The sequence below is a fragment of the Zonotrichia leucophrys genome, chromosome 19 (assembly GCF_028769735.1).
Source record: "Zonotrichia leucophrys gambelii isolate GWCS_2022_RI chromosome 19, RI_Zleu_2.0, whole genome shotgun sequence".
Lineage (NCBI taxonomy): Eukaryota > Metazoa > Chordata > Aves > Passeriformes > Passerellidae > Zonotrichia > Zonotrichia leucophrys.
Window position 1 is genome coordinate 9830144 of NC_088188.1, and position 26499 is coordinate 9856642.

The window sequence follows — 26499 nt, forward strand, 5'->3', positions numbered from 1 at the left end:
GTCCTGTGCCCACCTGGGCTGTGCTGCCACTGCTGCTGGGAGGGAAAGGATTTGCTGGGCTGGCTCAGGGGTGGCAGAAATAGTGGGGCCCTTGTTCAGCAGCAACCTCACACCCGAGGTGTGGCTGCCAGGGCTGGGATTACAAAGGGAGTTTTATCTGGGACACTGGGAGAGGAATATTTTATAGGGTGTTAATACAGCCCCAGGCTTGACTGGTCAATTCTCAGCCTTTATTTCTATGTTATCATTCCCTTGTGACCATCTGAAATGCTTATTGCTTACTTAGACTTGTATAAAATATAATAATCACAATTAAAAAGTGCATTAATTAATTATAAAGTATTTCTGGTACACAAAAATTGTGGATGGTAACTGCAGGTTGAACTGAATATACTTTCATACACTACAATAGAAAAAAAAAAGCCCTAGAATTCCCCTTTTTAGACTCAAAATGATAGCCTAAATTTCTTACATTTTAACTTTGGGAGAGCTATCAGAGTTCACAGATGCCCATCTCTGGGGCTGGAATTGCTGCTGTAAGATCAGTGCTGAATGTGGGAGCCCATCAATTCAACTGAGCTGCTTGGCAAGGCCGTGGTAGAAAATTGTGAACAACAAAGGTGAATCTTTTGTTAAGGCAACAATAAAATACGAATTGAATCAGAATAAATAATGTGGATAAATGGATAATTTACCTGGATAATTGTCCTGCTCATCTGGTCTGCTTAGCTGGTAAAAATGCCTCTGTACCCTGTATTTTATCCCAGCAGTGCCCTCTGCTGAGAGCATGGAATGTGTGTCCCCAGAGCTTTTTCCTCCCCCAGCTCTCCGGTATTTTCAGTCTAAGTTCTCAAAAACCGTTTGCATTTAAAAAGATGGAGAAAGAGAAGCTACACTGGTGTTGGTACTGATTTGTTAATGACCAAGCCACATGAAATAAACAGAAAATATCCTGTGGCAAAGGCAGGGGTAATGGTGTTGGCTGTTTTAGCTGTGTTATCATGAAAGGATTAAGTGGGAAAAGGCATTTCTTGTCTGTTGGGGTCCAGGCTGGAGACACAGCACTGATGTTTTATTTCAGCTCCCTCAGCCCTCCAAACCCACAAAACTCTGCTCCTCCTTTCCTGCCTCTCTAATCCTTTATGATGTAATTAATTTGTGAGTAACAGCTGGGTTCACTTCACTCCATTTGAGAACATCCCTGAAGAATTTTAAACTGCAGGCGTCACCACCCATCTCCCCAAGCCCTGGACAGGCTTTGCTCTTGTCAAAGGTTGCTTCCAGCAGCTCATGCGTGTGGGAAATGTGCTCTGCAGTTTGGGCTATCCTAGCAACTCCCGGGGATCGGCACAGCCCCCAGCTGGCAACCCAAATATTAAAAAACACAGCTGGTTAAAGTTTAACCCCCGTGCCGACGATGATGTGGCAGCAGAAGCTGTGTATCAGGAGAGGATCCGCGCCCGGGGATCGGGGTGGGAGCTCCTGGGAGAATGGGATGAGCAGAGCCGGCCCAAAGGAGCATTCCCCACCATGAATGGGTTCCTGAACTGCTCTGCCAACCACACCAAGATCTGGAGTCACTACTTGGTGCTGGCCCTGGGCATCCCCCAGCTGACCATCAACGTCGTCTCCATCATCTTCAACTGCACCGTCATCTTCACCCGCCTGGCCACCAGGGACCTGCACAAGCCCATCTCCATCCTCTTCTGCAACCTGGCTGTCTCCGACCTCTTCACCAGCTTCTCTGGCTTCTGGATTTCCATGCTGTTCATCACCTACCCTGACATCACCATCTTCGGCTCCCGGGACATGCTGGCTCCCTACTCCCTGTACACCACCTCCATCCTGTCCACCATCTACAACCTGGTGAGCATCGGCATCGAGCGCTACCTGGCCGTGGCCGAGAGCATGAGGACGAGGTTCAGGGTGGCCAGGAACCACTCCGTTGCCGTGGTCTTCATCAACTGGGTCCTGGCCTTCTTCCTGGGCTGCCTGCCCCTGATGGGCTGGAACTGCCTGCACACACAGAGCAACGTCTCGGTGCTCTACAGCCCCTTCTGCGTCAACTACCTCGTCTTCATCGCCATGCCCAACGTGGCCATGGCCTTCCTCGTGCCCCTCTTCACCTACCTGAGGATCATCATCATCCTGAGGAAGAGGAAGCTGAGGATGCAGGCGTGCGGCCAAGCCACGGGCACCTACAGGTCGGCAGAGACGCAGGTGGCCAGGACCAGCATCTCCATCTGGCTGCTGGCCCTGGTGTCCTACGCGCCCTTCCTGGCCGGCGTCATCTTCGACGCGGCCAACCAGCGCTGCCACGGCGAGCTGTACCCGGGGGTGTACATCTTCAGGAACTGCACGGCCATGCTGATCACCCTCACCTGCCTGGGCAACCCCCTGCTCTACACACTGCGGCTCCGGGCGCTGGGGGCCCGGCTGAAGGCGCTGCGCGGCCTCTGGGCCTCGCGCGTGAGGGCCTGCGCTGTCGGCCATGTCTGAGCAAACCCACCCACCCCATCCCAGGGTGGTGTATTGGATAAATGAGTGATGTTGTGGTGGACTCTCACAATTAATAGACAAATATCATGTGTATAGGTTGAGAAAAGTTGTAGAGATTTATAGTTGTGTTGTGCATGGCCTCTGGGCCTCACGTGTGAGGGCCTGTGCTGCCATCGGCCATGTCTGAGCAAACCCACCCCATTGCAGGGTGATGTGTTGTGATAAATGAGGAATGTCGTGGTGGACTCTCACAATTAATAGACAAATATCATGTGCATAGGTTGAGAAAAGGTGTAGAGATTTATAGTTGTGTTGTGCATGGCCTCTGGGCCTCACACATGTGGGCCTACGGCACTGTCGGCCATGTCTGAGCAAACCCACCCCATTGCAGGGTGATGTGTTGCGGTAAATGAGGGATGCCATGGTGGACCCTCACAATTAATAGACAAATAGCATGTGATAAGTTGAGAAAAGTTGTATAGGTTTATGGTTGTGTTGTACCCCCTCGCGTGGGTACAACATAACAAGGGACAGCTGTCAAGGGAGGACTGGGAGGGCTGGCTTGTCACTGCGGTGACACCTGAGCTCCAGTCAGGATTTGAGGAGGAGATCTCCACCACTGGGCAGTGAAGGAGGGGTTGATGGACAGAACTTTGGGAGGGGTTAAAGGGTTAAAAAGGAAAAACCTCCATTGTAGGGGCCTGAACACATGGTGGGGAAAATCTTTTGCTCCCAGTGCCGTAACCTTTTTTCTTCATTCAGCCTTCTGCTGCATTTTTGGTAAGGTTTAATAGACCTTCCTAAGCTATGAAAAGTGAGTAGCTATTTCTCACAATATGATGCTTGTATCCCAGCTGTGTGTTCTGTTAATGCTGGATATTCTATTTTGTGCCAGCAGTGCTGGTTCTGAGAGCAAAGGTGAGAAGCAGCAGCACGGAGTTTGTTATCAGAGGCTGCACTCACTGCTCTAAAAGCAGCGCTGCTCCACATTCTGAGCTGCACTGTGCTGTCGGGGCACTGACAGAGCAGAACAGAGCACTCCTTTGCTGTTCAGTTCCTTTAGCTGGCTGAGGCAGAGTTTTCCCTGGACTGTTCATTTTTATTTCCCTTTTCTTGGCACTGTTCAAACCTGCTCTGGTCAGGGACCTGGGGAGCACCGAGAGCTTGCACTTGGTGGCCTCAGGGCTCCTCTGGGCAGCAGCCTTTCCCAGAGCCACAGGGACTGATAACAGAGTGTGAAAAGTGCATATGCTGTGGCTCCACGCAGATGTTTACTGTATGTATTTTGTTGTAGTGATTAGCAGTGCTGTGTTAACATTTTAGTAGGATGGAAAATGTAGTTTTGTAGGGAAATGGTAACTTTTGTAGTTAAAATAGGAACTATGTAAGTGGGATATTTTTTGAAGAAAGGAATGAGGCACTTGCACCAGATAGCAGCCACAGGATTTAATCTTTCAGAGAAAAATAATTTATTGCTCCATTATCAGAAGAAGCTGACTTGTTCCCGAAAGACGTACCCAGACCGTCTGTAACTCTTTGTTTCTATTGTCTCATATTGTCCTAATCCCAATTATCCGAATTATTATTACTCTAATTATATTACTATTTTTATAACCATTTTATTGCTATTAAACTTTGGAAATTTTAAAACCAAGTGATTGGTGTTTTTCACATGACATCAGCTCATGCTTCTGGCTCTGCTGCTGCTCTGTGGTAGTTCATCAACGCACAGCAACAAAATCCCATGGAAACCCACAAGTGATGATGTTCTCACATTGATCACACACAATCCCAGCCACTTGGGGTTTTCAGGAATTTCTTTCCAGTTTCTTTGCTTTGTTGTTTCCTCATCTTTATATCTATCTATATTCCTCTCTAACTCTTTATATTTCTCTATTATATATGTGTATATATATATAAAATTTTATTATTTTATCTATTTATTTATTTATTTTCTATTAATATATTTTACACATGCCCGTATCTATACCTCTACCCTATCTCGACATATACATCTCTCTCTCCACTCCTCCTTCTTCCCCAATACACAGTGCTCTCTCTCTATATATATATATGTATCTATCTATCTATCTATCTATATCTTTATCCGTATATCTCTCTATATTTATCTGTTTATAGAAATATCTCGATAAAACGTCCTGGCTACGGCTGCGCTCGGCGGTCGATTAAACATGCCTGGCTGGCGGCGCTCGATTGGCAGCCCTGGCCGGTGGAGCGGAAGCGGAAGTGGGAGCGGAAGCGGCGGGAGCGGCCATGAGGGCGCCGGGGCCGTGCGCGGAGTGCGGGGCGGGGGCCGCGGCCCGGTACCGCTGTCCGCGCTGCGGCAGCGCCTAGTGAGCGAGGGACGGGCTGGGGGGAGCGGGGTCAATGCCCGGTACCGCTCAGTGAGCGAGGGACGGGCTGGGGGCAGCGGGGTCAATGCCCGGTACCGCTCAGTGAGCGAGGGACGGGCTGAGGGTGCGGCCAGCGGTCCCGGTCTCGTTTCTCACGCCGTTCTCCCCGCAGCTGCTCCGTGCCGTGCTGCCGGACCCACCGCGGTGAGTGCGGGCCGGGCTGACCGGGGCTAACCGGGACTCACCGGGGATAACCGGGGCTAACCGGCTGTGTCCGCAGAGCGCTGCGCGCCCGGTGCCCGGCGGGAGGAGGAGGCGGCCGGGCCCGGATCCCCCCCTGCCCCCGGCGGCAGCCCCGCGGCCCCGGAGGACGTCGTGGGCGAGGAGGAGGAGCAGGACCGCGTCCCGCCGCACAAACTGCAGCTGCTGGGTAACAAACCCCGCTCTTGGCAAATACTGAGATAAACAGGGGTGTGGGAAAGTGATGCTGTGCTCACCTCCTGTGGTGTTAAATTCCTTCAGGTAGTGCTGTATTAATCTCCTTTAAGTGGTGTGGTAAATACAGTTTTTAGGCTATAGCATAACATTAAAATAGAAGCGATGTGATGTGAGATACGTTTTGTAACTAGCCCAAAGAATGGAAAAGATAATCAAGAATCTCCTCACGTTATCCTCTCTGGATGGAGATAACAACAGACAGACACCATGATCCCAAGAGAAGAATTATTGCCTCCTTATCAGGAAAGCTCAGACTTGGAGGAACCAACAAAATTGATTTACAAGATGAAGGGGGGAAGCTGAAATTGAGCAGAAACACCCTGGTTTGAGAGGAATGTTTGAATCATGTATGAGATATATAATTATACAATAAGATATTGCATTTAAGGGGTAATCCTTTGTTAGCAGGGGATGCTTTGGGGCAGAGTGAGAGTCTGTAATTGTTTATTTTTTATTGTCCAAGTTTAGATTGTCTAAATTCTTATTGTCCTAATTTTCCCCACTCTTTTCCAACTTCCAACACTTCCATACCAGTGCCTGGTGTTTTCCAGGGAGCCGAGCTTTCCCTGAGAGCGCTGTTACATTTCCCTGGCAGTTGCTGTGTCCCCGGGAGGGTTTGCTGGCCCAGGGCACGGCTGTAACTCGGCTGTAACTCTGTTTTTTCCCCTCCCTAGCTTTGCTGGCCCCAGGCTCGGCTGTAACTCTGTTTTTTCCCCTCCCTGCGCAGGGGAATCGGCGGAGCTGCGGGAGTTGCTGCGGAACCCGCACCTGCGGCAGCTGCTGCTGGCCCTGGAGCAGGCTCGGGACAAGAGCTCCCTCCTGAGGCGGCTGATGCAGGAGCCGCTGTTCCTGGAGTTCGCCGACTGCTGCCTGGGCATCGTGGAGCCTCCCGAGGAGAAGGAGAACGTGCTCCCCGTCCTCCCCGAGTGAGCTGTGCTGCTGGGGCAGTGCGGGTTGTGTCATTCGTCGCGGGGATTCGTGTTTGGTGAGGTTTGGGTGCACTCTGCCGTGTGCCTTGGCTGCTGTGCCCGTGGGTGTCACTGCTCTGAGCTGAGGCTGGAGCTGACAAACAGGGGCAGGGCTGTGCTGGGACTTCATTTTTTACATCCTGGGGCTTGACCTTGGTACTCTGTGGAATTCTTGGGCAGCCACAGGAAATGTTGCTTCACAGTGACAATATTAAATATATCTGCATTGATTTTAATCCACGAGCACTCTGAAATGTTTTGTTTTGTGCTCTGAAATGTTTTTGTTCGCTGAAGGTTGTTGGGAAGGGTCAGACACCTTGAGAAGGCATTGATTTTAATCCTTGAGTACTCTGTAAAGTACTCTGAAATGTTTTTGTTCAACCTAAAGGTTGTTGGGAAGGGTCAGACACCTTGAGAAGGCATTGAGCAGTTTATTTTAAATGACATACACAGAGCAGCTGAACATTTTCAAGATCCACGAGCAACAAAGGAGGGTTCAGAGCACTCCTGGGCAGGGTGGTGCTGTCTGGGAGCTCTGCACTCACCTGGCAGCTGTGAGAGCTCTCTGATTTTGTTCTGTAGATAAAAGCAAGAGCCCAGCCCCGCTTTTCCCTGAGACATCTGCCCCAGCTGGCTGCTCCTCACCCCCCTGGGACACTGCTGCTCACTCAGGACGGCTGCAGGAATCAGGAATGTTTATTGGCATTATTGTTTGCTCACTCTGCCTGCTGCAGGCAGCTCAGTTCAAGTATCCATTGCTTCAAGCACCTGATCTGTTGGCATTGATTTGTTCCCATAGTGTTGATATTTCCTGTGACATGGGGGGGGAGCAGGAGCTGCCCCCAGCCACAGCAAATGCAATTTAATGTTATTTAAGGTTATTATAATGTGCATTATGAGGTGTGTCCCTGGTACAAGGCAGCGCTGGGGAAGCTCTGAGGTAGCAGCAGAAGGGACACTGAGTGATTTGGAAGCAGCAGCTTGCAGGGAGCCCCCCTGGAGGCCAGGCCAGGCCAGGGCTATGTGGGCAGGAGCTCCTGTCTGTCCAGCAGGATCTGGTTGAGTCCCGTGATGGAAAACGCCTCCGTGTGGGGGCTGACGGTGGCAAAGTGCAGGGGGGACCTCCTGCAGTGGAACCTGACAGGGCCCTGCAGGGACAAGAGAGGAGAGTTCAGCCAGATGGGCAGCTGGTTCTGTTACTCACATTTAGCTCTGGAACCACTGGGGCATGAGGACAGAGGAACTCCTCCTCCTCCAGAGGAGTGCCCACAAATGGACTGAAGAGAAATGGTCACTGCAGAAATGCCAGCACTGAACTGGACTGAGATCAGCTCACACTCTGGAGGTTGGGGTGCTCAGCACTGCCCTTGCAGCAGCTCTGGCAGTTCCTGCACACAGAATTTGATGCCACACAAAAATGTCCCCCCTAGACCCGAGGGTGATTTGTAAGGGCAGTTTCTGAGGGCAGGCAGTGCCAGGCAGTGGGAGATGGCACCCCAGGCTGCAGACAGGAGGGAGGGGTGGGTGGGTACCTGTGGGAGGGCTCTGATGGAGGCGATGCCACAGCCCAGGTGTCCCCGGGGGCTCTCCTGCAGCGCCCTGAGGCAGCCCAGCAGCGCCAGCGCCCGCCGGGGCCCCGCGGCACTGCCAGGGGCTGCAGCCAGCACCAGCCCCAGGGGCCAGAGCTGCACAGCTGCCTGCAGGGCCCACGCTGTGCCCAGGGGACAGGCAGCTCCAGGGGCCAGGGCAGCTCCAGGGGCTGCCAGCTCCTCTCCTTCCCCCTCGTCCAGCTCTGCTGCTGCCAGCGCGGCCGCTTTTGCCTGAAAGACACAACAGCAATTCTCAAATGTGCTGGGCACAACTCAGGGCTGCAAAGCTGAGTCTGTAAAGAGGGAGTCTGCAAGGACAGCACACCCCAGTTTCCATGCAGGTAAGGAGTGAGTTTATGCTGCAGGATGAGCCAGAAGCAGCTCTACAGGACTGGCATCTGCTCTTCAGCTGGAGAAGAGTTTTCTGGAGCACTGGGTTTGCAGTTCTCACAGTTGTGACTCTTTCTCAGACCCCAAGAAGCCTCGGGCTCCTTGCAGTGCTGTCCTGCCCCCCAGCCTCACCTGGCACCTCCTCCAGCCCCGCTGGATGGCGCGGGCAGCCCTGCGCAGCCTCTGGAAGCGACTCTTGGCCAGCCAGGAGCGAACAGCTGGGGATGCAATGAGAGAAACCTGAGTGCTCACAATCTCTGCAGATGGCACTTGGCCACTTGTGCCACTGTGATCCCCCAGGGTGACTGGAAATGTCCCTTGCTCTGTTATCTCAGCCCCACCCCACAAGTCACCTGCTTGGATGAGAGTTGCAGAGCGTTTCTCCTTTGCTGTTTTCTTCTCCTTAAATCTTCTCCAGCAGCACTGGATGCAAAATGCCTTCTCATTTAACACCTCTGCTCTCCTGGCTTCCAGGAGCTCCAGCTGCAGTGGGGAACAGGAGCCTGCAGTTAGGGATGGGATTGTGCTCACAGCTCTTCCCTCTCTTACAGCCTCTTGGTGTTTGCCAGGGGACCACAGCCTCATTCCAGTGTCCTGTGACTGCTGCATTGGGTTTGGGAAGTGACAGCACTTCATTGGTGCTTTTCAGGTAACATGGAAATGAAAATGGAAGTTCTTGGGGAGGAAGGTGGAGCCAGCAGCAGCAGGTTCATACCCAGCTCCACTGAAGGGGCTGCTTCCAGGCAGCAAGCTTGGCACGAGTGCCTTTGACTCCCTCCTCTCTTTCCCAGCCAAACCTGTCCTGTGGAGCTGAGGAAAGCTGCCATCCTTACTGGAATTCTGACACAAGTGCAGCTCCTTTCCAACACAGAGCCCATTACACAAAGTGCTCTGCAGAGCTGGATTCTGATGGGTGCTTGATTGGGTTTAATAATTGGATGGAAAATGCCCAGTTCTGGTCACACTGGCTTGGCAGGAGTTTGGCCGTGAGGCAGGAGCCAAGGAACAGCACTTACCAGGGAATTGGCCAGGAACACTTTGGTTTTGCCACAGAAGACTGAGGGGATTCCTGCTCCATCCCCTGCTGCCTGAGCAGGGCTTTGTCCCCTGAGAGCACCCTGGAGGATCTCCAGCACAGCAGCACGTGGTGCTCTGTCATCCCCCATCACTGCAGTCTCACCTGGAAGGGAAACACTGAGGAGAAGGCACCACGACATTTGGAACTGGGGCCAGGGCATTGTCTTTGCTCTGACATTTCTGTCTTGTCTTTGCTCTGAGATTTCTTGGCCACTTAGAGGGGAAACCCCTGCAGCAGGGGGGGATGGCTGAGAGCACTTGATGCTGCTGTGGTTAAGGCTGAAGTGTGACAGCACAGATTGCAGCAGGTGCCAGCAAGCAGCAAACCAGTGTGGGGTGTTTGAACTGGGCTGTGCCTGGGTGCTGCCCTCTCATCTGTCACCACCTCTGTTCTCCACAGGTAAAACTCATCTGGGGCAGATCTAGGCTGAACCAGGGAGGCTCAGGTGTTCTCCCACCCCAAACATCCCACGTGGAAGCAGGAGAAAGCAGCAGCAATGCCATTAAGAATAGACTGAGCAGCAAGAAAATCCCCTTAAATACTCAAAACTCAAAGCTGTGGGAGCAAAGAACAAAAGGCAGGGAATTGTAGCTTTAATGTACTGAAAAGTGCAGGAAGGGGAAGCAAATTCTACACAATTGTACAGCTGTGACAGGGCCCTGGGAGCAGCTCTGGGGTCCTGGACTGAGCAGGAATTTATGGCAGCAATTACAGGTTATTGAAGCCATTTCTAGGACACAGTGCACAATTTTTTACATCACAAACAGCTCAGCCAGATGAATCTCTTTGGAAATGGAGACAGACTTAATTCAGACCTGGAACAAGAGATTGTTGCAGGAGTTCCTGCATGCACAGGGCTGGATGGGTTTTGCATCATTCCATCCTGGATACTGTTTGCTTTTCTGCTATAAATATTTCTAAGGAGATGAGAGCATTTTAAGGTCCTGAAAACAAATAGAAGCAATTCTTGCATACAGGAAGACATCTGGTGGCTCTGATGGTGTTCATGGGGCTGGGCTGATAAGGGAACCAAAAGCTTATTCCTGTGTTTGGGCAGTTGTTTTGCTTTGTTTGCAGCTTATTACCCCTCAAGATAAAAAGGACTAAAAACCCATCACAAAGAGGCTTTGCAGTTAATGGTCTGTAATTGAGGGGGAAAGATCCACTGTGTAAGTAATTTTCCAACCTGCACTTCCTTGCTTCACCCCATTTCCACAGGGTGAACAGATTTACACCAGTTTTACTCATGTGAACAGGCTGGTCCTGCTTCCCACAGCTGCTGCTCATTGAACTGACCCAGTGGGTGAAAAAGGGAATCATTTGGGGCACAGAAAGGGGCTGCAAAAACCTTTAATATTAAATGTAACCACTGGTGAGCTCCTCCTTTCAGGAGCTCATAGCAAAGGCATTACCTGTGGGCTGGGTTGTGTTTGTTAAAGTCCATCCTCACTCTTGCTTAGAAAAAGAGAAGAGTGCAAAAGGTGCAAGAAGCAGCAGAGTCCAGGTAAGCTGGAAGGTCAGTGATTCAGCAAGGAAACAAGGAGGGGGAAAGAAAGGAAGGAAAAGGAAAATAAAGCAAAAGGTAAGTGGCTTTCAAGTCTACTAAAGAATAACTCTAAATCAAATTATATTGGGTGAGGGGAACCCCAGACACCTCTGAAACTGATTGTTCCACCCAGGAGGAGCACAGAAAACCAGCAGTGAGGGGTAAGATTTTAGGGGTTAAACAAATTAGAAACTCAGGTTGGTGACAGGTTAAAGAAATATTTTAGAATAGTGGTGAATATAGAATTACCTGATCTGTGTGATACCAAATGGGTGCAGTGACAATTTTACGTGGTGGCAGAGGGATTACCTGAAGAAACTTACCTGTTTTCTCAGCAGGATGAGAGCTGCTTTTATCCCACACTCTTTTTTTGCTGGAGCCCCAGGATTTCCTCAGCAGTTCGTAGCGCTCAGTGAAACTTTGGAAAGGGATCCTGGGAGACAAAATGTAAAATGTGCAGTGAATTCCAGGCCAGAACCATTACTGTAAATAACTGATCCTTTTTGCTGAATGGTAAATAACTCATCCTCTGAGGAGGGAAAATTCCAGAATGGCTTTGTGGATCCAGTGCATGGGATGCAAACAGACTGATGCCTGTAATGGTCAAACAGGCCAGAAAGTTCAGAACTTGTGAAGAAATTCAGATTTCCCAGTAACAGCAGCAAAGCCAGGGCAGGGATTGTGCTTGGATATGCTGATGGTGCAAATTATTTGGGTTTCCTGCTTATAAGCTCTTCTGAATAACTAAATACCACTAAAAGCTATAGAAATGTATTAGAAATGCTGAAGAGGCTGGACTTACCTGACTGGGAAACCTGCTGCACTGATGGTGATGGCTTCCACTATGCCACAGGCCTGGAGCTGGCTGAGAACCTGAGGCACAAATTGAGATGGTTTAGGCAAAGCTGACTTTGGTGGAAGCTGCTCCTTGTGTGCCCTGTGCTGGGCATCCACAGCCAGTGTTGGCATTCCCAGGCTCAGTGTTGGCATTTCCAGGCTCAGCAGATTCCAGGGGTGTTTGAAGCCTCACTGCCCATCAGATGAGGCTCTCTAGTTACAGCTTTAGCATCTGCTGCTCTGCTCCCAAAGCTGCTCAGCTTCCTGGAGTGAGCACACTTTTGTTTTGAAGGTGTTTGTGTGCCCAGGGCTGCTGTTGGAAGGGCAGCACCCAAATCACCCCAGCCACAAGCAAGGTGCAGCTGGAGAGCTGTGTTGGACAAGCACCTCAGTGACTCTGGAAGGGGCTTTATCTGTTCCAAAATGTGCTTTGCAAGTGACTCAAGGTGCTAAGAAAGTGCAGAGCCCTGGGGAAGGCTCTGGAGGAGTTACCTCTTCTCTCCTGAAGGTCATGGCCCTGCAGTCAGCGTTGGGCTTGATGCAGCGGATGTAGTGGGGAGTGGTTCTGCCCAGAATCTCCATCAGGTGCTCCAGGGAGCTCTGCAGGAACAAACAGAGCTCAGCAGGGCTCCTCCTCCTCCTCAGGGATCTGCCACCCACCCCATGGAGCTGTCCTGGGCAAGGATGGCTTTACAGACTCTGTTAGAGCACAGAATCCACTCTGTGGATGCATTTCATCAAATTGTTGATGGTAAATCCAGAAAGTTCCCAAAATTACAGCAGAAACCTGAATAGGATATACCTTGAACTTGGACACCACTGTAACAACAGCTGCTCTGTTCTGGGTTTTGGTGTTATTTTGGTTGTTTTCTGTCACAGGGAATAATTTTTGAAGCAAAGGATCCTTTGAGGTCTGCAAAACGTGGATCAGCTCCGGAGGAACAGCATCCTGCAAACAGACATGACCTGTCAGTACCTGGCAGGCAGCTGCACCTCTGAAAATAACTAAGAATTGCACATTTAGAGACAGAACAGAATTTCTCATGCCAGATTTGATGTGACCACAGCTGCAGTCTCAAATCTGATGATGTGCATTCATTCACAGTCAGATTTAGGAACAGAAAACAATGTTTGGCTGAACATTCAGCAAATGTACAACTGCTCCCATCACTGCTCTTGTTACACAGCCTAAGGGAGCTCCAGCTCTCAGGAGTGGTTTAATCCCTGAAGGACAGACTGCAGCAGGCATTAGAAATATTCCTTTGAATTAAGAGATGGAGTTTTATTGCTAAATAAATAACAGCACTTGCCATAATTGCTGGGGATGTCAGAGCTGAGAAGGGACCCTGCTCTCTGCAGGCTATTCCACATTTCACTTATTCCCTGATGGCCAAAATTTGAGCACTTTGAGCACTTTCAGCAGTTAAGCCCAGCTCTCGTTTCTCATAAATTTATCTGATTTTTTTGGGGAATTAAGTGCTGTATTTGCAGTTATAAAAATGCCCTGATGCCATTAACAATTCTGCATCCCCCAGGAATGGAAGAAGCCCTGATTTGGTGATGGTTCACCTCAACCCCAGCTCAAAGCTGTAACAAAGCATCTGCTGGTGCCAGTGATGGTTCAGAGATCCCACCAAGGACATCACCCAGCTTCACATGGCCTGAAGGATTTATTTGCAGCAAGGTATGTCCAGCACCCAGCACTGAATAGATTTGTTTGACTTAAATCACTTTAGGCCTATAGGATACTTTTAAGATTTTTTTTAAACAGCTCTTTCTGCAAACACCTACCTTATTTTTCTCCACCATTGCTGCCAGCTGATAGCAGACTTTGCCAGCATAATGTGAAATGATAAAGTTGGGCTTCTTACTGAATTTATCTCGACTTAAACACTGATTACTGGACAAGGCTTTCTCAATCCTGGTCTGGAACAGGTCAGTGTTGGAGGCTCTGTTCAGGCGACACTCCTGCAAGGACACACAACTGCAGCATCTCTTGTTTGGCACAAAGACCTGACTCTAAAAGCTACAACAATTTAACATTCAAATTGTAGCAATTTTACCTTCAGAGCTGCTTTGAGTATGCAAGGCCTGAAATACTGGGGAGGAAAGAAGTAATTGAGGTTTCATATTTGAATCAGAACATCCAGGATCAGAGGGAAAAACACAGCTCAGAACAGGAGGAAGCAGATTTTGTGAAACTGAAACCCTGCAGAAATGTTATAGCTGACAGGTTTTCTATTAATTTACTGTTTGTGTTTTCTTTGGTGGTGTGGGACAAAGGCAGGAACCTGGGCCCAAGAAATGAAGGGTTTGGATCCCACTTACCTCATTCAGCAAGGAAAAAATGCTGAGAGGATTTCCCTCTATCAGGTCAAGGCAGTTCTGGTTATCCTGGTAGTTGATGAACGACCACTGCAGGCCCTCAGCTGCATATTCCTCCTGCAGGGAGAGGAAAGGGGTTATTCTGCAGCAGAGGGCACCAGAGCTCAGAGCTCTGTGCCTTGGGCAGCTGATCCAGGTCCTGTTTGAGGAGTTAATCCCAGCTCAGCTCCAGGTCAACACCAAGCTTGAGAAAAAAAAAACAACCCACATGAGGATATCCTACCCAGGTAGCTTTTGGGTGTGGATCAGAACCTGCTGGAACAATTTATCTGAGGATTTGGGAACCCTGTGGATTTATCAGAGTGAGCTGCAAGGCTGCTCTAGAGAGCAAACAAAGGCCACAGTCACACAAAGCCTCTCCTGGCTGTGCTGAGATTTTCCCTGAAGGACAAGGAACAAGCAGAACTCCTTCCCTGGACTGGGACACAGCCCCAGCCCAACCTTTGTGTGCCGGCCTTTACTGCCTGAGCTCCATTTAGAGCAAAGCCTGATCTGAAAGGAAGTGCAGGGAGATACTGGCTGGAATAATTGGTACAATATTTATGCTGAATTACAGGACAAACTGTCAGCAGTGTTTAACAAGCACAAGCTCTGGGCAGTTATTTGAAAAGCCTCCTGCCAAAAGCTTGCTCAGCACAGCCACTAATGGCATTTAAGTGGTTTGGGGGACAGCCAGATCCAGAGGTAAGAGGGCAGGCAGTGAGTGGGAGGGGTGCTGTAAACAGAGGTCATGGAGCCATTTCAAGCAAAGCAATTGTGTGCCTGAACTTGCTTTCCATCTTCCCTGACCATTAACCCCTGGCATGCTGACCAGGGCAGCCAGGGAAAGCAGTCTGGCAATAGCAAAGCATAAATGGCAGTCAAAGAAATACTTGACTCCTGAATAAATTGACAAAACCCCGCTGTGAGGCAGGAGGTGCCAGCACGCTGCTGCCATAAAGAAAACAATTTCCCTGATTCCAGTTAATGGCAAAGAGCATTTTGGTAATGGATCTGCAGTGGGGAGGGGCAGAGCAGCAGCCCTGGCAGGGACTCTGCACCTTGCAGGCACTCAGATGAGAGCTGGAATGAGCAGTGTGTGACCACTGAGGGACTGAACAGTGCAAAAAAATCCTTCTCTGCTGTGAAACAAGAGCATTTGTGTCCCTCCTCACTCAAGGATAAAGCTGCAGCACACTGGGGGTTGTTTTAAAGGCACCAGCATGGCTGGGGTCAGGGAGCTGTGCCCCTGGGGCACGAGGGCTCCACAGGTCCCACATGCCCAGGTGTGGGTGACAGAGCTCTGCCTTCACACCAAGCTCAGCCCAGAACTCCACTCTTTAGGGGCTTTATGCTTCATGGCTGTGAGCAGAAACCTCCCAGAGAATCTCAATTCAGGCTGCTCTTAGCCCAAGAATTTAGTGTTCAGCTCTTTGAGGAGAAGCAAGCAGAGATCCAGTGGGGCTGGGAACAGAATTCCAGTGCCCAGGAGACAAAGCTGGGCCATTCCCACTGCCCCACACTCCCCTCTTTACAAAGGCACTGCTCCCTCCCACTGCCTTCTGTGCCATTACTGACTGAAGGTTCCATCTCACCACGGGCACAGCAATGCAATCAAAGTGACAAAAAATGCTCTTTTAAATCAGATATTGAAGATTTGGTCTTCAGTTTGGCTATTACCTGCTGTGCCTTCAGGTAGTGAGCTACAAAGTGCTGCTGCAGTTTCTCATTGGCATAATTAATGCAGAGCTGCTCCAAGTTGTTTTCAGGGAAGGCTTCAAACCCATAAACATCCAACAAACCTGGAAGCAGTGTGGGAGGACAGGGAGCTTTAGTTCAGGAGCAGCCTGGAGGGCTGCTGGCCCCTGAGTTAAAGCAGGGTGGGATATCCATACCTATGAAGCTGGTCCACACTGAGGGCTCTGTGTAGATGTTTTCATTTATGACCAACACCAGCCACTCAAACAACCTGCAGACAGCAACAGAGGGATTAGCTGGAGGCTGCTTGCTTGCAATAGTCAGAATTGTTTCTTTTACTGCTGTTTCCATCAGTGTCACTTGGAAGGAAGAGGAATTTCTGATGTGCTGCCATGAAACAGCAGCAAGTGAATCCCTCTGGCCTCCCCATTCCCTCCAAAAATCACCTGGATGAGGCCACCCTTACCTGGCATAGATGACTTTGGCCAGGCAGTCCCTCCTGGTCTCACACTCAGCTCTGGAGCATGGCTTCTTGAACACCTGCTGCTGTTTCCCAGCAGTGATTGTTCTGATCCTTAAACATTCCAGGAGTTCCTCAGTGGGAATCTGGAGCAGCTCCCCCGTGGTCCTCACAAACTCTTGTTCAGCAGAACAAACAGTGCAAGGTTACCTGCTGTGCTCACACCTCTGAAGGAAAGGAAGGTCTGGAGATTGTGTGTGAAAATGCCACTTCCGTCAGCTCTCCAAATTAAATGTGGATTTTGGATCTTTCTACCCAAACTTGGGATTAAGTTTTGCAAAACCAGACTCTTAATTTGGATGCAGAATGCCTCTAGAATTCTGGATCCTCTCTTTAGAATGAATACCAGAAAAAGCTGAAGTGTGCCAGACTGAAGTTGATTTTCTCTCTAGGTGTGTCTTTGTTACTTTATCACCTTTTTGAGAGGGGACCTCAAAATCCAGACAGACAAATCAATCAGTCATAACCAGGAAACAAGCAGGGATTTGGGGACAGAAAGGAAGTGTAGAAGAATGTGCATTTGCTGACAAAGCATTTATCTTTCTCAGCTGAGCTGCATTCAAAATTATTTGAATATTAAGTAGTTTGATTTCAGAGCATGCCCTGAAATTGTAGCAGGAACCTTCCCTATTCAGGGCAGTTTTATCTCTGAAGGAAATCCAGATCCACAAACCTCCTGAAGACAGGCAGAACAACCTCTGTTTCTGCTGCAATTTAACAGATTTGTTGTCACTGCCTTTTGGCCTTTATCATGAAAACTTCCAAGCTTTCCTGTGAAAAGCCCTGCTCTGCCTCTGGGTCAGATTTCTGCCAGCCCTGTGATGGCAGAGTAAGATTACAGACAAGAGGCACAGTTCTGCCAATAATCCTCCTGAAATCACTGGGTAGTGCTGCAGTTGCCCTGACCTGTCAGGGAGGGATATTATCTCTCAGGGCAGGGGAGCATTAGGTTTTTCTTTGTTCACAAAATCACACCTACATTTTGGGTTGCTCACGGCTTTGATTGTCTCCTATCAGCAGGAGAGTTATTGTTCAAATTCTTTAATTCTTTCTGAATTAAATGAATTTAAATTAAACAAATCCAATTTAATAATTTAAAATGCAGTAAATTCAATACAGTTTAAACAAATTTATTAATTTTCAAAATTAGGTTATTAATAAAGTAATTAGACTTATTAGTTAAAAGGAATTAATAATGAAAATTAATAATAGTTAAAACTACTCAAGTGAAAATTTGGTAGATTTAATAATTTTTAAGAAATGTTAATAATGAAATAAATGTAATAAGTAAATCTAAATTAACTAACTAAATAAAGGAAGGAAAGAATGGAGAGAATTCTTTTCTCTAATCCTTTCCCTTGGGCATCTGCACTGAACTAACAAGGCTCTGGAGCATGGCATGGTTGTTGCCTCACCTTTGGTTTTGTCTTCCAGTTCACAAGGCTGAGATTCATCCAGTGGATTGGAGAACTGAACGTTGCCGAGGTGCAGGAGGCCTGATAACACCTGCAATGCAATCAGGGAGTTTTCAGGACAGCTCCCCCCAAGGCAGGCTCCCCTGAGCTCTCCTTTAGCCTGGAACAGGGCAGCTCCTGCACAGAAGGCAGGAGCAAGAATTCTGCAAGAAGCAAACAGACCCCAAACTTCTGTGTGTTCTGCGGTTCCTGAAGGCAGACTGAAATTCAGAGGCGCACACTTTTGGCTCAGATCTAACCTTTGTGCAGCCTGATGTGGGGCTGAGGGCTGTCCAGTGGGGAGCAGCAGCTCTGCCCAGGGACAGGGATTTATCCCAGCACCAATCCCACCCAGGAACACATTCCCAACACCCTCCTGCTGTCCCTGCCGGGTGCCTGACCTTGAAAATATTGCTCTGCGTGGCACGGCCGATGCCCAGGTGGAACATTGCCCCTCTGGTCACCTCGAAGCAGTCCTCTGGAAAGCCAAACAGTGCTCTTGAACAAGCCAAGCACACAAACAGGGGCAAGCAGAGCATCACAGCACGTCCCATCCAGCTGGAATGGTCAGTGCAGAGCAGGGGAGCTGTCTGGGTAAATCCCACACACAAGCTGCAGAACCAACCCACTGGGTTTTTCTGTCAGATGAAGCACAAGACAGTTTCTAAACAAAGCCACAAAGATGCAAATTTGCCAGAACCAGCTGGTTTAAGCCAGGTGACTGATTTTAAGCTTTAATAGTGCCAAGTGAAACTTAGAAAGAATCCCATGAATGCAGGTGGCTTTGCAAAACATCTGCTGTTGGCTGAGCAGGGCATTGAACAGGATCTATTTCTGCCTGCCTCCCTATAAAGCTCCAGCCATTGTTAATGGATTGATTAATTAATTAGTGAGGCTAATCTTTACCATCTAAGTTTCTTTCAGAATTTGGCAGCCAGCGGTACTCAGCCCCTTCTGGAAGGTTCCACTCCAGCCTCTCCTCTGCTGTAGCACCTTTTGTGATCTGGAGGCAGAAAACAAGGTAAAAATTGAATTCTGCCTTTGGTGTTTACAGCTCCCAGACAGTGAGGAATAACATACTGGGAGGATGATTTAATTTGGAAGCCTGGGAGACAGGGAAACTGGTAATTATTAAAAGTTGCAACTGTGCTAAATCTGGTGATTCCATCCCTGCTGTGTGTCAGAAATACCCAGCAAAATTAACTGCAGGCAAACCTGATAAAAAATATGGAAGTTTCTTTCATTGGGAGCCTGATAGGCAACTCTTGTTTTCTCCAGAAGGAAAGTCTGGATGGAAGCACCAGTCAGATGATGGAATCTGGAGAGGGAAAAAGAGGAAAGATTTCAACAAAACATCTTCACAGAATCCAAGAGGGTTGTGTTGTTCTGAGACCAACTGACTGTGAATGCTTTGCAGTTCACCTTCAGTTTTGTTCATATTTCATTCAGAGTTCTTAACTACATCTCTGTTTTTCTATTGCACTCTTTTAGAGACCTTGATGGTGAAAGCTTGTAGAAAAAAAAAAGGAAAATAATACAGTTTAAGATGCCAGCAAACCAAAATATGCTCTAAAACCATACAATATTCTATGGCAGATTTCAGAGATAAGCTTTAAAGGAACAAGATGATAAAGATTTAAAGGACCAAGACAAGAGGTAAGGTTTTACCCAGTGATCCTTACCTGTCCAGCTGGAGCTGGATGTATTTCCCAAACCTGCTGCTGTTGCTGTTCCTCAGGGTGCAGGCATTCCCTGTAAATTGCCAGTGGCAGACACAGAACATCAGAGTGGTCCCACTCTGCCAGGCAGCACACACAGGTATCTGGGGTGCTCTGGAAGCAGCTCCAGTATTTGAGGAGTTTGTTTGTAAGGAGAGGACCAAGAGACAGCTGAGACTCGTGTGGGAACAAAGGAAATTCCCACAGTGGCCATTACTTTATTTGCTGCTAAAAAAGCCACATTTACCAAATGCTTCCATGACAGGGTTGGAATCCAGCACTCTCCTCTCTATCCTCTCCACAGTTTCATTGCCTTTTGGGGAGATAACTGAGGCAGCCACAGAGGCATAGAACTTCATAAGGCAGCGAGAGGTCCAGGTCTGCAAGGGAGAGATGTGACAGCAGCTCTTTAACATCTTATCAGTTATGGCAGTGGAGCAGTGCTGCCTTCAGGAAACACAGGGTGCAGGTGGAGGGGAGGCTACAGAGAGGAACTGTGTCAGGTTTGGAGCTCTGTGCCACAGACACACATTTCAGTGCTGCTGCAGTGGCAGCCTCCATGGAGTGTCACCGTCTGGAGGCTCAGCCAGGATGAACAGCCACTGCCTTGGGATGGAGTGAATGTGAATGGATTTGAGTCATTAACATTCAGCAAAGCATCCTGTTCTTGGGCTCTAAAATACCCTCAGTGCTGAGCAGGGATGGACCATCACAGGAGCTGCACCCACTGCTCCAAGTCTGCACAGAGGGTTTGCTGAGCTCCCTGACAGACCAGGCTGAACTCAGGTGCATTTCCTGCTGAATGATTCAAAGCCAGCCCTCCAGAAATGACAGATGTCACCTGAAGAGCTGCTATATTAAGCAGAGTGTGTTTAACTGCAGCAATCACTTAATGCTTCACACACATTTCAAGAGAGTCGTGCTGGGCAGATTGGCTGCGTGCTGTGTCAGAGGGGTTTTAATTCATCTTTGCTCATTCACTGCACTACTCTGCACTACAAATCACTGGCAGAGCTCAAAGCTTGAGAGCAATGTCACAGAAAAACATTTCCTTACCTTCCCAGCACCACTTTCTCCACTCACAATGATGGACTGGTTCACAGGGTCCATCTGCTTTTGGACATTCCTGTAGGTTTGCTCAGCCACTGCAAAGATGTGTGGTTTTAAATCCTGGCAGTGAAAGAGAATATTCATATTTAAGAGTATAGTAACCATATAGTTCAACAGCAATGGGTCATCTCACATTCACCTGAAAACAGTACTGCTCTTTTAACAGAACTAACACTTCACAAGAAATGGGGTTTATCCTGTGGGAGTATTTTCTCAGATAAATTTGGAGCAGTTTGACACCTGGGCTCTGCAGAAGGACAGTGATCTCACACACAGGGTTACCTGAGGACAAAGTGCAACGTGGTACTCCCTCATCAGCTCAGGTGAGTAGAGGCAGGAGAAAGGCTGGAAAGGATTTAAAGCCACCAGGCTGCAGCCAGCATTTGTGTAGAACAGGTTGACTCTGTATCTTGCTTGAAGACATTTCAGAACTGAAAAGCAACAGCTTCTGTCAGCATCTTTTGCAAAGTGTGTTTGACCCTTGCTGTGCCTGTTGCTAACAAGAGTCTCAGGTGTGTTACCTGTCAGGTTTAACAGGGAATGAGGTGACCAAGAGAGTGCTGCAGGTGGAATGTACACAACTGTAGGTGGAATATACACAACTGTAGGTGTAATGTACACAGCTCCTGTGCTGATGGTGTTAATGCAGTGAGAGCAGGAGCTGTCAGAGCCCAGCAGGGAGGGGAGCCCTCAGCAGACACTCCCTGGCTGCTCACCTGTCCTGGTTGTCACCGGGTTCACCTTGGTGAGGTCATCAAAAAGATGCAGCTTCTCTTCATCACCGAGGAAGGCCCTGACTTCTTCTTCAAATGATTCACTGAGGTCATTCTGGATGAGAGAATCTTCCCTTTGGCCATTTTCCTGGAGGGGATGGCAGATCAGCACCAGTGAAAGGTGAAGAGCTGGACTTTCCCCTCATCCCCTGCTCCAGCTCTTCTGCTGCTTCCATGTCACTGAATTTCAGTCCCAGCAGGAGCCAGACCCCAGGGTGTGAGAGCTGCTCCTCCTCCTGCTCTGATCTTAGAAAAGGGTTCTGGCTGTGAGCAGAGGCACTCAGAGAACGTGGCCTTGGGCTCACACTGCAGCTCTGCACTCACACACTCCATGCTCTTTAAACTGGCTCATTTCTAAGCTCTGCATGTCATGCATTCACTCCAAGCAGTGCCCTGGGCTCAGGCAGGCAGGAAGAGCTGCAGGTACAGCTGGGAGCCCCTGCAGGCTAAAACAAATGCAGCTTTCCTAGCAGACACTCTTATTTACAGGGTGAAAGCTGCAGAGTGCACACATCACAGCCAGGGCACAGGAATGGTGCTGGGAGAGGAGCTGCCCTGCCTTAGCTGAAGTTTTGTCCCCTCTGAATCACTTAAAATATTCAAATCTCAGCCTCTGGGCTCCCATGTCCTTGACAACATGATTTGGAAGGGCACACTTGTTGTGTGTAATGGAAAACCAGCCAGAAGAGAGATTCCAGGACCTGTTTGCCATTGCTGGGGAAAGGAGAGGCTAGAAGAGAAAATGAAGAGTGGAAAAGGTGCCAGTCCTGATTTCTGCATTCTGTACACTCCTCTTGTTATCTCCTTGACAGGAAGTTCTCCAAACTATCCCTGCTCACCTGTACCACAAGCTAACCCATGGACAGCATCACCTTGTTTATACAGAAAATGCTAAATTTAGTCAGCAGCATTCTCACTATGTGAGCTGAGCTCATTAATACAGGGGAAATGCACTGCAAACCCCACTTAGCATGTTCCTAAAAAAAATGAAAAGCTGCTCATTTAGGAGCATTTTTATCTTTTGCAGACAGCACAAATACTTCATTTCTAGTGATACAGAATTTTACACAGTAAGGGGGAAAAAAAGCTTAGCAACGCAGTAAAGCCCTGCCATCCAAGTGATTTCTGTTCTTCTCCTCTGAATGAGCGCTAAGCAGCTTGCTGCTGTCAGAGAACAGACACCACAATTAGGAAACCCTGCATGGGCTGAGGAGTTCCTGCCATTCCCCTTTCCCCCCGTGCCCCTGTGTCACACCAGGCAAGCCAAACCCACTGTGAGACTGCAAGGCCTGAGGCAGGGCTTGGCTCTGCTGCCCTGCTCAGCCAAAAGCAAAAGAATATTTGACAATAAATCCCAACTCTCGTGCCCATTCACCTTCCTGCACAAACACCCTTAGGATGTGCTTGCTGCCTGCATGAACAGCTGCCCTGGTAGAGCCCAGGGCACCACAAAAATCATTGCCCTGGTGTCTCTAATTCAGCTCAAACCCACAGTAAATAGTCCAGTCAATTCGTGAAGCAGGGGTGAATATTCATTAGTAGTTACCTAATCTTGACTGCGTGGAAACAAGCCAAGAATTCTGTCCTGGCAGTTACATTTAATTAGCACACACAATTCCTGCTTTTCTTTTTACCTGCTTTGGCATCTTGTCCAGGCCTGTGGACGGGAACACTGGAGAGGGCCTTTACTTTGGGGTACTTCATTCAAATCGCACTGGAGAATGCTTAAATAAAGAAAAAAAAATATATATATATAAAAATAACTTTGGGCATGTTATTCTTCAGTGGGTTCCACAAGCAAATCCCAAAGACTTCAGACAGAGTTACTGATCCCAGTGGAGCACAAGTAACACTGGAGCTGGAAATCCTACCCAGAGTGATGGCCAAGTGCTGCTGCCCTGTAAATAAAGATTTTTTTGGAGGGAATTGTGTATCTTCCCTTCCATCAAGAATAAAATGCTTTGCTTTTCTTTTATAAAACAAGTTTTATTCGCAAGAAACTGCAACTACTTGTTAAATTCCTCTTGTTTGGAGAAACAGGGCAGATCTGAGGGTCTGACAGTGCCAGAGAAGCCGGAGCTTTGGGAAGGGGAGTGACTCGGAGAAGTTTGTGTTGTTCCCTTCCTGCTTCCTCTGAAAATCCCTGGGAGCCAACCCAAGGTGAGTCAGGCCCTTTGAATTTCTGTGATAAACGCTGAGGTTCCAGTCACACCGCCAGCAAGAATTCTGTCCTTCCTGCAGCTGAGCCTGCCATTACTTCCATTCCTTTTCTATTCTAATTCTATTCTACTCCATTCTAATTCTATTCTAATTTTGTTCTATTATACTCCAACTGTTTTAATTCCATTCTAATTCCGCTCTATTCCGTTCCTATTCAGTTCCCTTTCCTGTTGCATTGTTATTCCTATTCCATCCCTAATTTCCTTCCCAGCGCGGCACCCGGAGTCAGTTCGGAGCGCGGGGCGCGATCGCATCCCCAGAGCCCGGTCAGACCCATCCCTGCAGCGCCTTTTGTGCCGGCAGATCCCGGGGACACAGAGGACACGCGGGTGACACGGAGGACACACCGGGGACACGAGGGACACACCGGGGACACGCGGGGACCCGGGCGGGCCGCGGCAGCTCCCGGCCGGGCGGGACCCCGGGGTGGCGGGCGCGGTGTCCCCTCAGGGCCGGGGCTGAGGCGGCACCGGGCAGGACGGGCGGGCAGGGCCGGCTCGGGACTTACCGCGGGCGGCAGCGGGGCCGGAGCGGGAACGGGAGCGGGGCGGGCGGGCCTGGGAGGCGGAACCGGGGAGGGGCTCGGGCGCTGCGGAAGCGGCGAAAGTGCGGGCGGGGAACGCGGCCCGGCTTTACTGAGCCCGGCTCCACCCTGGCCCGGCTTTACCCCGGCCCCGATTTCCCCGGGCCCGGCTTTACCGCGGCCGCCTGTCCCGCCCTCACGGCCCCGGCCCGGCCCGGCCCGGCCCGGCCCCTCAGCGCCATCCGTGCCCCGCTCCCGGTAAGCGGAACCCCTGCTTAATTCACGCTTTTTCTACCCCGCAGGGTTCTCCTGCTGTAAAAAGGCACCTGGGGGCTGCGGCTGCTGCTGGTACTGACCAGGTAGCACAAAGTTGTGTCGGATCACGTTGTTACATATCTGTGCACCATAGAGGATATGGCAAAGTATGTTCTACACAGCAGTAAGATTATTCACCATGTGAATGTTCAGTGGAGGATTTGATGTGTTAGAGATCTCCCTCAGAAATGTAGGAAGCATCTTGTTGGAATGCAGCAGGATGAAAAATGCTGGAGCTTCCTCAAGCCGGTGCCTGTCCTTGGCTTCCCAGGCCAGCTCCAGTGCTCCAGTGTTCTTTAAATTGAAAAGCAACTCAGTAACTTCTGAAATCAATGTTGTTTTAATGAACTGATTCATTTTTAAGGAGTTCGGAGACCCGTTTTACAAAGCTACCTCAAGTTCACGTTTTGTGTTTTCAGAGGAGGGAAGAAGAATGTCCCAAAAACAGCTGAAAGAAGCTTTTATCAGCAACCTGAACGGAACGAGTTTGCTGGAAATTTCTGCAGGCTTGTCCCTGCCTCCGCTGTGCCTGCTGTGCAGAGGGCTCCTCCTGATCCTGCACTACCTGCACCATGGAAAACCTGTAAGCTCAAGGACGTACAGCCTGCTGCTGGACTTCCTGGTGCTGGTGTCTCCTCTCGTGTTCTCCTGCACTGTCTTGTCCCCAATCATCTTTTTCATACCAGTTATCCTTGCTGCCTTCTGTGCCGCAATCTTTTCCAAAATATACAGCCAGACAAAACGAGAGGCCAGACCGCCCTTGGGGCAAATTGTAAAAGAATTCCAGAAGGCACGCTTGGACCCCGAGTACATTCCAGCAATAACTGTGTTCCGTGTTTATGTCAACGTGCTGACATCCATCAGCATTTTGGCCGTGGATTTCCCGCAGTACCCCCGGCGATACGCCAAGGCCGAGACCTACGGCACCGGAGCCATGGATTTGGGGGTGGGAGCCTTCATCTTTGGAAATGCTCTTGTTTGCCCTGAGGTTCGGCAGAAGCCTCACAGGACTCAGCCCAGGTTCTCCAGCCTGGCCAGGCAGGTGTTCTCTGTGTGGCCACTGATTGCCCTCGGCGTCGGGCGGCTGCTGAGCGTTAAATCCATCGAGTACCACGAGCACACGTCGGAGTACGGCGTGCACTGGAACTTCTTCTTCACCCTGGCGCTGGTGAGACTTGCAGCCTCTCTGCTTTTAGCCATATTCCCCAAACACAAGGCTTGGCTCGTGGCTCTGGCTGTGGCTGTGCTCTACCAGCTGCTCCTCAGCACGACCTCTCTGAAGATGTTCATCCTGCACGGCAGCGACGGCCGGGGCTCCCGGCTCGGCTTCCTCGACGCCAACCGGGAAGGGCTCTTCTCCCTCTTTGGCTACCTGGCCATCTACCTGGCGAGCGTGCAGGTGGGGCTGTGGCTGCTGCAGCGCAGGAGCTCGGTCAGGGGCTGGCTGGGGGCCCTCGGGGGGCTGGCCCTGGCCGTGCTGGGGCTGTGGGTGCTGCTGCAGCTGTGCCAGGCGGGCACCGAGCCCGTGTCCCGCCGCATGGCCAACCTGCCCTTCTGCGCCTGGGTGCTCGCCCAGTGCCTGCTGCTGCTGGCCTTCTTCGTGCTCACTGACCTCAGCCTGGTGTTCACAAAGCTGCTGGTCAGGGGCTGCAGCGTGCCCTGCTGCTGGAAGGTCGTGCAGCCCCCTGATTGCAGGAAAAAGCAAGGCATGGAGGCCGAGCCGGTGGGAAGGCAGGACAAGCTGTCACAGCCGTGCCTGATTAGTGCTATTAACAAAAATCAATTACTGTTTTTCTTGCTGGCGAATGTTATGACTGGTGCTGTGAACATCCTGATAGACACAATCCACAGCAAGGCTGCCTTTACATTATGCATACTGCACGTGTACATGTTTTTTAATTGTTTAATTATGTATATATTGCACGCCAGAAATATAGTATTAAAGTTTTGGTGATTCCACTCTGGCTGAGTGGACTAGCTGGACTTTGTTTGCTGTAGTTGGATGATGGTATTTTTCCTGGATGTGTTGCAATAATTTATAATTT

General features: G+C 49.6%; 4 protein-coding genes and 1 long non-coding RNA gene across 10 annotated transcripts; 4 read left to right on the top strand and 1 right to left on the bottom strand.

Moving 5' to 3' along the window:
• Positions 1–968: 968 nt before the first annotated feature.
• LOC135455882 (lysophosphatidic acid receptor 1-like) lies at positions 969–2545 on the top strand. The gene has a single exon (XM_064729422.1). It carries the CDS (start codon positions 1291–1293, stop codon positions 2497–2499), a length of 1209 nt encoding a protein of 402 aa, XP_064585492.1. The 5' UTR covers positions 969–1290; the 3' UTR covers positions 2500–2545.
• A 2196-nt stretch (positions 2546–4741) lies between these two features.
• ZNHIT3 (zinc finger HIT-type containing 3) lies at positions 4742–6562 on the top strand. The gene is made up of 4 exons (XM_064729245.1): positions 4742–4853; positions 5026–5057; positions 5134–5283; positions 6079–6562. The coding sequence occupies exons 1-4, from the start codon at positions 4774–4776 to the stop codon at positions 6279–6281; spliced, it is 465 nt and encodes a 154-aa protein (XP_064585315.1). The 5' UTR covers positions 4742–4773; the 3' UTR covers positions 6282–6562.
• Positions 6563–6734: 172 nt separating this feature from the next.
• Positions 6735–24266, bottom strand: MYO19 (myosin XIX). 4 transcript variants are annotated; one of them, XM_064729029.1, is made up of 25 exons: positions 24125–24266; positions 23031–23120; positions 21340–21484; positions 20906–21054; positions 20570–20683; positions 19761–19893; positions 19478–19547; positions 19011–19113; positions 18702–18798; positions 18197–18273; positions 17757–17847; positions 16288–16459; positions 16019–16092; positions 15804–15925; positions 14088–14201; positions 13551–13727; positions 12562–12708; positions 12252–12359; positions 11725–11795; positions 11246–11355; positions 9315–9478; positions 8652–8781; positions 8431–8516; positions 7852–8139; positions 6735–7467 (listed from the first exon to the last, which is right to left on the bottom strand). In XM_064729029.1, exons 2-25 carry the CDS (start codon positions 23040–23042, stop codon positions 7339–7341), a joined length of 2883 nt encoding a protein of 960 aa, XP_064585099.1. In that variant the 5' UTR covers positions 23043–23120; positions 24125–24266; the 3' UTR covers positions 6735–7338. The 4 variants fall into 4 exon arrangements, with proteins under 4 accessions (XP_064585099.1, XP_064585102.1, XP_064585101.1 ...); XM_064729032.1 differs by lacking the exons at positions 6735–7467; positions 7852–8139; positions 8431–8516; positions 8652–8781 and adding an exon at positions 10789–10885 and having other exon boundaries at positions 9417–9478; XM_064729031.1 differs by lacking the exons at positions 6735–7467; positions 7852–8139; positions 8431–8516; positions 8652–8781 and adding an exon at positions 10789–10885 and having other exon boundaries at positions 9417–10320.
• Positions 8795–17913, top strand: LOC135455656 (uncharacterized). The gene is made up of 3 exons (XR_010442370.1): positions 8795–8947; positions 13295–13443; positions 17776–17913. It is a non-coding gene; the product is annotated as an uncharacterized LOC135455656 (long non-coding RNA).
• PIGW (phosphatidylinositol glycan anchor biosynthesis class W) lies at positions 23390–26499 on the top strand. 3 transcript variants are annotated; one of them, XM_064729036.1, is made up of 3 exons: positions 23390–23556; positions 24442–24498; positions 24874–26499. In XM_064729036.1, exon 3 carries the CDS (start codon positions 24888–24890, stop codon positions 26406–26408), a length of 1521 nt encoding a protein of 506 aa, XP_064585106.1. In that variant the 5' UTR covers positions 23390–23556; positions 24442–24498; positions 24874–24887; the 3' UTR covers positions 26409–26499. The 3 variants fall into 3 exon arrangements, with proteins under 3 accessions (XP_064585106.1, XP_064585104.1, XP_064585103.1); XM_064729034.1 differs by lacking the exon at positions 23390–23556 and having other exon boundaries at positions 24181–24561; XM_064729033.1 differs by lacking the exons at positions 23390–23556; positions 24442–24498 and adding an exon at positions 24183–24397 and having other exon boundaries at positions 24874–26497.

Bases quoted from the DNA above. Each gene is read 5' to 3' on its own strand.
- PIGW (XM_064729036.1), top strand. From the start codon at position 24,888: ATGTCCCAAAAACAGCTGAAAGAAGCTTTTATCAGCAACCTGAACGGA.
- ZNHIT3 (XM_064729245.1), top strand. From the start codon at position 4,774: ATGAGGGCGCCGGGGCCGTGCGCGGAGTGCGGGGCGGGGGCCGCGGCC. The intron at 5,058-5,133 runs GTGAGTGCGGGC...CTGTGTCCGCAG, and splicing joins GTGCTGCCGGACCCACCGCG to AGCGCTGCGCGCCCGGTGCC. The intron at 5,284-6,078 runs GTAACAAACCCC...CTCCCTGCGCAG, and splicing joins GCACAAACTGCAGCTGCTGG to GGGAATCGGCGGAGCTGCGG.
- MYO19 (XM_064729029.1), bottom strand. The intron at 20,684-20,905 runs GTAACCCTGTGT...TTTCACTGCCAG, and splicing joins ACGTTGCACTTTGTCCTCAG to GATTTAAAACCACACATCTT. The intron at 12,360-12,561 runs GTATATCCTATT...TTGTTCCTGCAG, and splicing joins CAGTGGTGTCCAAGTTCAAG to AGCTCCCTGGAGCACCTGAT.
- LOC135455882 (XM_064729422.1), top strand. From the start codon at position 1,291: ATGCGTGTGGGAAATGTGCTCTGCAGTTTGGGCTATCCTAGCAACTCC.